This window comes from Lytechinus variegatus, chromosome 12 (genome assembly GCF_018143015.1).
Source record: "Lytechinus variegatus isolate NC3 chromosome 12, Lvar_3.0, whole genome shotgun sequence".
In the NCBI taxonomy this organism is placed as follows: Eukaryota; Metazoa; Echinodermata; class Echinoidea; order Temnopleuroida; family Toxopneustidae; genus Lytechinus; species Lytechinus variegatus.
Genome location: NC_054751.1, coordinates 4,390,342 through 4,401,994, shown reverse-complemented (window position 1 = coordinate 4,401,994; position 11,653 = coordinate 4,390,342). Strand labels below are relative to the sequence as shown.

The following is an 11,653-nucleotide window of genomic DNA, read 5'->3' as shown; positions in this document are numbered from 1 at the left end:
GAACAAGAAATCAGAGACAGAAAATTTCATGAAGGTCCCACATATAGGGGGTCAGACGTACATATTTTATGGAATTGCCCGATTAACATCTGGATATTACAGACTTATTGAGGTATATAACCTTTAGTATAACATTCAAAGCACAGTTATGGCAATAGCATTGTTTAGTACACGAAAATTTGTGTTTAAAAATAGATCTCCTCTGACACCCCAATTTCAAATTCCAAGCTTCTCTCACTGCCCCCCCCATCCCCATATCAGCAGGAATGGTAATCCTTAAGTAAACAACCACACACTCTCCCAGATAATCCACCTTCCCCCCAAGGAGAAGTGACCTTCATACGGCCAGGCAGAGGGAGAGAGAGAGAATGAGAGAGAGATGTTGCGGTTTCCAGCGCGGTGTTTTACCCTTTTCATAAACCTATCCTCCAATTAGCCGCCTAAGAGTAATGCGGATAATTCAATAAAAATTGCGTTCATAAACTCCGAAAATAAGCCGCATTATTTTTACGAGCGCCCGTCCTGAAAAAGGCGGATAATCGCCATGACAACTGGACACGCCCCCTCCGATGCGGTTGTGTTGGGAAAGGGTGACCTTGTGACCGCACCATGGCAATTATCCGCATTATTTGGAAATGCGTTCATAAACTCAAAATCTTGTCCCGATGCTGCTATTATGCGGATAATAGCAGCATCAGAGTAATGCGGATAACTCTTGCCCTCCTCCAATTTTACGACCAAATTATGCTGCTATTAGCCGCCTAATTCATTTTAATGGGGTTTATGAAAGGGGTTTTTGTTCAGCTCTTATCAGCAGCTGCAGTCGACCCCACCTCAGTTTAAACGAGAAAACTTAACTTTCCCAAAAACTGAAAATGGGGTGTCGATACCCCACTTGAGTTCCCATTGACGTACACGCAAGGCCTTATCAGCAGTCAAATGAACCCCACCCCAGTTTAAACGAGAGAATTGAAGCTCTCCCAAAATGTGAAATTGGGGTTTCAGATTCCCCACCTGACCTCCCATTGACACAACACGCAGGGCAATGGGGTTCCTGTGTTATAAGCTGGTGGGGTATTTTTTAAACACAGGATTCACGTAATGTAGGTGCAAAAAGACTCAAAGATCATCTGGACCCCATCTCGAAATAATGGTTAAAATGATCTTCAGTCATGGAAAGCGGGGTATACTATAATTCTTCATCTAGACCAATCAACATGATGATGAATTATTGCATTAACTTTCCATACTTCAGATCAATCTGAATGGATAAAATGTTTCTGAGAGCAATTATGGACCTTCCATACATGCTTGGATGAAGGACGGTCCGAGTCAACTGTATTCACTGATAACTTGCGACCTCAAGCATGGAATTGCTGCAAAGTTTTCAGAACAAAATAACTATTTAATTCTACTCTACAGTGGAGTTACTATGTCACTTGGTTACTCATTTCTATCTATCATCTATAAAGTGTGTTGTAACGTGACATCCTGGCATCACTGTCGAAAATACTGTCCAATCATCGGAAGTGCAATGTGTGGGGCAACATGAACCTGCTGAGCACCGATACTGTCCTCCGAAAGCCTGGAGACATTCTTTGCTTCCTTCGGTTCCACGAAACATACAACAATGATTAAATACATAATGCATTCAAGATTCCTTTCGGAGTTTCAATGCTTGTATTGTAGTACAGATAACAAGTCCGCTCCGAGAAATAGATTAAGCACACGCATGGTGAAGAATTCTTCGGTGGTTGTTAGGGCTTCTTTGAAGGAAAAAAAATATAACAGCACCACCACATAGGTTAGCGTTCAAAGACTGAATCAATTCAGTCCAGTCTCTAATGAGGGTAAGGGTGATCTGGTCCTATGGAGGGTTAGGCCTGGGCTAGCTGCTGGCTGATAGTACAAACATTGAATAGACCAGGAACTGTATGAAGGTGACGACAACAAGGAATGTAGCAAAAGACTTGACTCCGTGGCTCTTCCGTTTGACGATACGGAGAGGGACAAGAACCCTGGTTTGAGAAGGAAAAAAACAGATCAATAATAATGACTAAATAGTTTCAAAGATATATCATCCATAAAATAAACATACACATCAATTAAAGTGCACTTCATGAGAAATTAATGAATACCACCCACATTGTCAGGGAACTCAACCTATTCATTAAATGTACCCATTGCAACCTTGTGTTGTTCATCAATAGAGCGTTAAATCAAGGTTAGAATAAATTAACTATCAAACAATTGCTATTTAAGTGTACAAAAATCATTTTCAAAGATAAATAAATGACTAAATAATTCAATAAAAAAGTAAATATTGGAAAACAAAGGACTTAATATTGAAACAAATGAATTGAAATAAAACAAATAAGTAAATATAGAATTAAGAAAATCAAGTGAAAATGAAGTAAGAAATATATGAATGAAATGAATAATATTTTAAAAAATGAGATGAAATAAGAAAGAGGTAAAATAAATGAAAACTTCAAATAAATAAATAAACAATAATTAATTAGATAGATAGATAAAGAAACATGTAATTTCGAATGTAACTTACCCTTTAACAAGTATGAAGACAATTACAGAGATGAAGACAAACTCCATGAAAGTGAGGGCAAATGACTGATTTTTCCTGTGAACAAAAACGTAAGTTAAAAATGGAAAGTTTGGTAAAAATACATTCAGAATTAACCCCCAAAAATATGTGACCAGGGGCCCGTAACACAAAGCTTAGCAAAGATCGTAGAACATTTTTCTACGATTGATTCCATAGACTACAATGTACAATCAATCATAACAATCAAGTGCACGATTAATCGCTAAACTTCGTGTTACGGGACCCTGGTCATCCAAAAAGCAGGTGCTTGTTGACAAAATGGGCTTTTCAAGTTCATTTTCAAGTTGTCACACTGTTTAAAAAATACTGTTTAAAAAAAAGTTATCACAGGCTACATTGTATAATTTGTTTTTAAGATTTTACGGCGGGGGTCGGCAAATGTCAAGTATTTTTATTTTGCTGTGGTGGTACATGGCCGAGTGGTCTAAAGGCGACCGCACACCTTACGATTGGTCAGTGACCTGATTTCAGAAGAAATGTAGTAGAATTTGATGCTAACATTGAGACTTGGAATATCTTACTGTGTAATGTTCTAAATCATCGTACGAATACCTATGATCAAATTTGTGACCATCCTTCTTAGAATAAAAGCAAATTTAATATCTAGTCGTAATGACGTCACAGCAGTCGTACGATAGGCTACGATTTAAAACTAATTTGGCCTTTACTCCAAAATAAAGGCTTGCAATCTTTCAAAATGGTTATATTAGTATTCTTTCATATTAATTTAAACCTCAAATAAAATGTTCGATTCACATTTTCAGAAATGAGCAAAATGCGATTTGTTCCAAAATCGGATTGCGAACAGTCGTAAGGTGTGCAGTGGCCTTAAGGCAACTGACTAGACATTTGAAAGTCTGGTGTTCGATCCCAAGCCACAGCACCAATGTTCTTAGACAAGGCCTTATAAAGCAACAGTGCTCTTTCATCCTTCATTCAAATAAATGGTAATGCTGCATGCATTTTGGTTACAACGTGTACACTTGTTTTTTAAATTAATTTTCCAGACATATGAAAAAAAAAAATCTGCAACTTGAAAAAATGTCTTCTTGTTGAGAAGTGCATTGTGTTGTTAATTGGATCAAAGAAATGAAATCTGCTCTTTTAATGGTGCTAAAACAGATAAAGGATTCTGCTCAGTGATGGACAAATTACTGGATGAATCCAAGCGAAAAGTGAAAATAAAAGCTAAAATCTAAAAGAAATTAAAATTGACAAGTTGATTCTAGACCTGTATTCAGTGAGAAACTGAATGCAGCTTTTGAGATTTAGATTGAACTTGATGAAAATGTGAGGCGTAAGGGACTCTGTCATTAACAACACAGAAAAAAGAACAATTGAGAATAAAAAGACAAGGAAATGGTGATATCGGCAAAAGCTAAAAACTACATATTTATGAATCATAATCGCCCTGTCACCTAGAAAGAAATGGACACAAAAGACAGAGATAGTTATTGTGCAAAGCAAAAAGTCCGCATTCAGCATTTCCCAATGATTTGAGGATGATGAAGCTCTCCTAGCTACAATATATCAAAGGAACTTATCTTCCAAAACGCTCCATCTTCTAAGCTCTGGCATATAGCATTGATATTCAGTTGGGCTATGGTTATGAGAAATTGAAGCACAATGGGAATTTGGGGCATTCTGTAGAATCATAAAGAAGAGTAAATTCACAATTCAAATTTAGTATATTAGATTTATATTATGTCTTCTTTGGACTCGTATGCTCTAGCTACTTGTTAGTCATGAGATTAGTATAAACCTGAACAAAATTGAAGGAAGAGAAGGCTACTTACAGCCATGTTGGTAAGCTTTCATCCCTCATCTGAGCTGCGTTAAGACTTCCATCATTATGACCTTTGACCTTACGGAAGCCCCCATCCTCTCTCCTGTTGCCGCTAAGCCTCAGGGTATCCCTGAACTCCCTCCCCGTCTCCTCTCTCTTGAGGCGATCCATGTTTTGGATCCCCCGATTCCTGCCCGTCTCCTCGTCCCTCAGGATGGGGAGCTTCCGGTGGGCCTCCAGTTTCAGCCGATTGGGGTCCACCCGAAGGTGCCCGTTGATGCGCTCCTTCCGACCACCGTTGCTGCTATCCTCGCCCTCCGCCTCGTCTTCGTCCTCTTCATGGAAGCTCTGTTTGTCCTCTCCTCCACCAGGATCACCCCTCCCTCCGTTCCTGATGCCTGCATCGCCGTAGTTCCCGTCCTCATCCCCCTCTCCTTCTCCATCTTCATCCTCTTCCATGGCACGGTTGGCTTGCTCTTCCTCCCGTTGTTGCCAAGGTTGCCTGGGTTGGTTGGAGAGCTTGTGGGCTAGGAAGGGGTACTCTTCCTCTCCCAGTTCTCTTATCATTTCAACAGCCCATAGATTGTGCAGTTCATCCTCTGTGATCAAACAAGCACAAGGAATGTATAAGGAAAATCAATGTAAAACATTAAACGATGTACTGTTGTGGTCCAAGATGGAAAAATGCTTCCCCCAAAAAAAGAAGAAATTGAAATTTCATGGATTTATTTTCCAGGGTCAAGATAATTTCTGAATCCTGTGTATAGAAAAGATATTGAATGGTCCTGGGAAATATCCAAATGACCTGATAAACTTTAAGAGTCATATCTTTTTACAATCACTATCAAAAGCCTCACAATAATAACAATAATAGCTGGTTTTTATAAAGCACTTTTCACCTGAGGTACAAAGTACGGCTATTATTACCCAGGCTTTAGCTAAAGCTACCATCACCAGTGCTCAGTGCATTCAAGGAGTTAATTCTACTGGGTACCCATTCATCTCAACTGGGTCAAGTGCAGCATAGTGTGGATAAATTTCTTGCTGAAGATAATCACGCCATGGCTCGGATTCGAACTCACGACCCTCTGTTTGAAAGGCGAAGGTCAGAACCACTAGACCACAATGCACCCATAAGTGTTGGTAGATTCCCCTAAAGTGTCTTTCACTGTTTCAATTCATTACTACATTTCATGATGTCACTATTTGTGTGTACAGTCATGCATACCTTACAAACAGCTTTATGAAACTGCCCAAGGTGTGATATCCCCTTAACAGATGAAATAAAAGAAACAATGGATGTCTTCCTTACCACGATTAGTGAAGTCGAGCCATCCTTTAGGCCTGTCTGGTACAAGGAAGATTTGTATGGTGTAGGGGAATGGTTCCCGGACCCCTCGTTCGAAGAGGACCAAGGTCCACAATCCTGGCTCCATGTTACCACACATCAGGGTGTTGATGAAACGGACGGTATCAGACTGTTAGAGGCAAAGCAAGAAAAAATCTCTCAGACTTCTTAGCTATATCATTGAAATCAAATGGAGCTTTCTCATCTTCATCATCACTTACATCAGTCATCATTTTTCCTATCGCGAAGAATTTTGTGACACTTGGGCCATGATGACACTCCCTCTTTCCATTATGTGGTATTCATTTTGTCATTTTGGTATCAGGTGTCCTATTGTGAGATGTTTCCTTTTAGGAAAGCTCTCTTCTGGAGCAGCCGTGCTCCAGTGTATTGTTCATGCAGGTATCACATCTGGGACTGATATCCTCCAGGAGGTCATCCAATTATGGACCATCTTCACCTGGCAAGGGTGGTGAGTTCAAAACAATACATGTAGGTGGATGACTTATCTAGCAATAAATCATTAATTTAACTTAAAGGGGAATGAAACCTTTGGAACAGGCTTGTGTACAAACAGAAAAATCAAAGAATAAGAATAAAGAAAGTTTGAGAAAAATCAGACAAATAGTGAGAAAGTTATGAGCATTTGAATATTGCAATCACTAATGCTATGGAGATCCTCACATTGGCAATGCGACAAGGATGTGTGATGTCACTGATGAACAACTTTCCCTTTGGTGGACTATAAAATACCCTCAAAATGTCTCTTTTTGCTTTTTCTTATGATGATACAAACTCTTTATCCATGATGTATTCTTAAAAAAATATGTATTACATGCCCTCATGTAGAAAGAACACATGATTTATGGATAGATGTGATAAAAGAGGCAATTCAAGTGAAATATATACTAAAGTAATGGGGAGAGTTGTTCACAAGTGACATCACACATCTTTGTTGCATTGCCAATTTGCTATCTCCATAGCATTAGTGATCGCAATATTCAAATGCTCATAACTTTCTCATTATTTGTCCGATTTTTCTCAAACTTTCGTTGATCTGTTTCTTTGATTTTTTTGTTTTCACACATGCTATCTTGTTCCAATGGTTTCATTCTCCTTTAAGGGGGAGGTTATCCTGCTATGGCCCAGCTTGACCTGGCCGGAATACTTGAACTAATGGGTGGATACCATATCTCATGACAAAACCTTGACCAAACTTGAAGGGAGCATGTCCTGTCATGGCCCATCTTCACCTGGGCGAAGAGTTTGAACCTATGGGTGGATGCCTTCTCTAGCAACTAAAACTTCATAAACCTCAAGGGCAAGTAGTCCTGTTTTGGCCCACCATCACCACTTTGGTGGTGAGTCCGAAACCCATTGGTGGATAGATCTAGCAACAACAAAAAACCTTGACTGACCTTCTGGACGGATGGATGTGCCTTCTTGAAGGTGATGATGACATCTATGAAGCATCTGACCTCTCCCTCAGGGTTGATAAGACTTGCGTTGAAGTGGACAGCGTGGTTCTCAGCTGTCTTCTCGTTACCGAAGGTGGTGAAGGAGAAGCTGTCTGGGGATCTACCGTCGTAGCTATCATCTGTCAGGAAATATATCAATCAAAATACAGTTAAATCTGAACTAGTGATCATCTGAACAGAGGGTTCACCTGTCTATAAAGAACACCAGTATGGTTTCCCTGAAGATAAAAGATCTTTTTACTTGCCTCCCTCAGGCAGTCTTTTAAGCATGTCTTTAGCTTTGGCAAAAGGGTCAGACAATGTGAACTATACTCAAGTATCACCAAACATTACAACAATACAAAAGCGTAGTGATAGCTGAATACATTTTGTCACCAATTAGAATTGAAATATGGCATTTTTCTGGAAGTTTGGATTTAAATTTAAATCTAGCACCCTCTCTTGGTAATGTTTGTATTATCATTCAACATAGTCATTTGAGCACTTACTTACTTTACATACTTAGAAACTGGAGATTAGAAAACGACTAACAAAGATTATATCCTGAAATTTTCTACCCATTCCATGCAGGTACATGTATTAGTAAAATTTTCCAATAAAATACATTTTTTCTCAGAGGTCTTTCAATATCTAATGCATGGACAATATAATTACTTTGGTATCTAATCATGAAATTACCTCCATAGTGAGCAATTTTTCAACAGAATAAAAAAGCTTGATAACCAATCAAACACCATTACAGATTACCAAACCACAATTGCAGGGCCCCAAGAAAAACAGTGCTTAGTCCACTGATGCGGTTACCCTGGGTAATCAATATGAAATAAACAAATAAATAAATTCCCAATTGAAAAGCATTATTTGATTCAAAGATATGGGCATCATGGTTTCCCCTGGCCTCTCACAAACTCACCAGGTAGATTGTCGACCTCGTTACACTCCGGAGCTGGTAACATGTCATCACTCAGGTTGATATACGATGCTAGATAGAGGGTCGACCCACCTGCAGCCTCAGTAGGGATAGGGGAGCTTGGCTGGACCTGGGTTTTTCTACAGAAATCAAGAGAAAATGAGGGGTTTGTTTCATATACAGGAGCTTGGTTGGACCTGAGTTTCCTACAGATATCAAGAGAAAATGAGGGGTGTGTTTCATATACGGGAGCTTGGCTGGACCTGAGTTTTTCTGCAGAAATCAAGAGAAAATGAGGGGTGCGTTTCATAGGTAGGGATAGGGGAGCTTGGCTGGACCTGAATTTTTCTACAGATATCGAGAGAAAAGGAGCAGTGTGTTACACTTCACAGATTTATATTCTCTTGCTTTCAAAGCATCTGGTTTACTTATCAGATAGTCTACTACGTAAAGCTCACATTTTTGTAGCTTAGAGTCCAATTGTTTATTAATTTATTAATAACTTTACAAACAGGAACACCCCAAGTTGGAAATTCCATTTGGGCAAGGTATTACTTATCTGAGTTTGTATGTCTATATTCGTGCGAGGAAAAATATTTGTTCAATCATCTCAACTACTTCTTTCTAGTAATTTTCTACTTACAATCATGACTATTTTGGTAGGTAATCATGGTAACCGAGTTACTAGAAAAATGTGATATTTTTCAGGCACCAGTGATGTCTCATGAAAAACGCACCATATCAATACTGATAACCTGCTTATGAGCAAGCAATCACAGGGACCTGGTAATTATAATAAATGCCATACCAACGAGCACTACCACACCCAGTAAGAATCAAACTTGGGTTCCCGAACTGTGAGACCACAGCTCTACCAACTGAGCTATCACACTTCCTAGAATGATACGGCGATTATTTTCTCTTTATCAAAATGCCCATATCAGAAAGGCAAAAAAAAGATGAAATTCAGTAATGATTTTACTATTTCCTTACTTGTCTTTGGCATGTTTGGTGGTCAGGTATAGACCTTTGATTTGACCCCTTGAGAAACACTGGTGTCTACTCTGTGGTATCTGTAAAAAGGAATGAATAAGGGGAAAAAAGAGGAGATATAAAGAAGATAAAAGGTATGAGATACAATATACAATATTATTATATTGATCCATGATAAATGATAGCATTACTTTGGAACCTTGCATCTAATGGCTTTTAAACAAAGCCCTTAATACAATAAATGGAAAATACAATATACATTATTACAACATTTTCAATTTTCAATTAATTGCATGAATATGCAATGGCAAAAAAAAGGTATCAGAATTATCATGTGATTATTTTTTTTAATAAATCACTTCCCATTTTCAGAGAAGGGGTAGCTGATACATGTATGTTTCCATGACATTTGCACCTGCGGCAATCGCTTCTATTAGGAATGCACCCATTGAGCCAAACAAAACCAAATCTTACCTTGACCTTAATAGTAATCCTCACATGATTCTGAACCAAAAACCCTATCATGACCCTAACCCTTGCCTTTTATCTTCAGAGATTAGCGGCAGAGCATTTGACATAAAGCCCAGCACACATTATGCGATGCAATTGGACCCATAACACAAAGTATAGAAATGATCAGAGAGCAGTTTTCTACCATAGATTCCACTGACTATAATGCACAATCTATTGTGAAAATCAAGCGTATGAATAATCATTATTGTGTTATGGATTGCTAAATCAAAAAGTGTGCATCAACCTGCAACACGCTGCAAGAATCTCAGACTTACGTGTCAAATCTTCCTCCGATTTTTAAAATATAATTTGACAAATCAGATTTTTCCTAGACGATGACTTCACAACCAATTTCAATTTGCTGCGGCAATGCAGACAACATACAGTTTATAAAAGAGGGGGTATCATGGAGATGCAGCGTGTTGAAGAGCTTTTGCAATGTGTGTGCTGGCCTGCAATGCCAATGCACTGAGATGCTATTGGCAACTTACTGCATTTGGATCTTAATACAATCGTATCGCATAGTGCGCGCTGGGCTTTAGAGCAAATGTCGCATTACCATCTGTTACAAATACTTACAAATGATGTTCGGAGGGCTCTCTGTTCTCCTGTAGAGGTTTCAGACTGTAATAAAGGATGAAACAAAAAGAAACCATGTAATACAGATATTTCATAATAAAAAGATTGAATTCTTTAATGAAATTCCCTATGTATCGAGCAAGGCTATACCCAAATGATCAGTTTGGTCTAAACCTACATTATCAACAGCTAGTACATCTACCAAATCCCACTACTAATCATTTCGAACAACTGACATTTAGCCCTTTTACCATTTTGTCTATTCCCATTTAGGTTGTAATCTTATTTTCATTATATCCATTTGATCTAACACCACATAGTCTATAAGGTGAACTGTTTATGAACTATATTTTCATTTGAAAAAGGCAGATGGAATAGAAATAGGACCATCTTGCCTTTAGTCTAACAGGAATTTAGACCGAGTGACAATTGGACCAAACAGTAATTAGACCGCAATGATAGAAGATGATGATCTGAGAATTAGACCATCTGGTAGTGGACCAAGTGGAAATAGACCTATCAAATGGTTTGAATATTGCACATTGTGACGGGAAAAATTAAAACAAGAGAGGACTGGTTGTACTGATGGGTGCACTTTAACACATATCCATGTTCTGAATGTGTCAGATTTAGATGGGTGTAGTCAACATCAAATGTATCCTATTAGAATTCCCACTTGACTTAATGCCTTATTTGAAATGGTAATGGCTCGAAGCAGAAGCCCTGGCAAAGTAATCTAATCTTCCAGAAATCTATATATAAAGAAGTTCTGCGTGCTGGAGCAGTAGAAAACTCTTGGAAACTCTTTCTAATGAATATTTTTTACACGTAGACTTCTTCTGATAACTGGCAATACTATGATATGATGGCATCCATATTAAGAAAACAACGGTTTATGATTTTATTTTTAAAAAGTTATATCTTTTTACATCAAAATTTATAAGATTTAAAGGATTTTTTTCCAGTATACTGTTGAGTACATCCAGTGAAGAGTTTCACGACATGTTGTCAGATCTGTCAACTTTCCTTGATTTTGATTGGCTGAGCACTGTTACTATGGCAACTGCCAGATAAAATAGGACTTGGCGGATAATATGTCTGACAAGTCCTTACAGGGAACACTCTTATAGATAATTAACCACATTTTGTGGTTTGAATAACTCTAAATAATGCAAAATAGAACAAAAGCAAGAGAAAAAAAATCTACAAAAAATGAGCCCATCTTAAAAACTTTGGAATCTCCCATGTCTTGTTTTTTTTCCCAAAAGAAAATGATTACAAAAATCCTTTGACTATGCAAATAGAACTTAAAAATCACTCTATTCACATGCAAATTTTCAACCAGGAAAGAAATGCTTTATTTATTTCTAATACATGAAATTCATTTTCAAAAGTTGGCACTTAAAAATGCCAATGTTGCCAA

At 38.1% G+C, this 11,653-nt stretch overlaps 1 protein-coding gene across 1 annotated transcript in view; it reads right to left on the bottom strand.

The window, feature by feature from the left end:
* Positions 1-718: 718 nt before the first annotated feature.
* The window catches only part of LOC121424745, a 52,878-nt gene continuing 41,943 nt past the window's right edge, over positions 719-11,653 (bottom strand). The window contains exons 7-14 of the mRNA XM_041620506.1: positions 10,231-10,275; positions 9,139-9,218; positions 8,149-8,285; positions 7,176-7,354; positions 5,722-5,887; positions 4,420-5,008; positions 2,564-2,638; positions 719-2,018 (exon numbers count right to left, since the gene is read on the bottom strand). Of these exons, the coding sequence (XP_041476440.1) occupies positions 1,889-2,018; positions 2,564-2,638; positions 4,420-5,008; positions 5,722-5,887; positions 7,176-7,354; positions 8,149-8,285; positions 9,139-9,218; positions 10,231-10,275 (1,401 nt within the window). The 3' untranslated portion in view covers positions 719-1,888. The remainder of the gene's footprint in view (positions 2,019-2,563; positions 2,639-4,419; positions 5,009-5,721; positions 5,888-7,175; positions 7,355-8,148; positions 8,286-9,138; positions 9,219-10,230; positions 10,276-11,653) is intronic.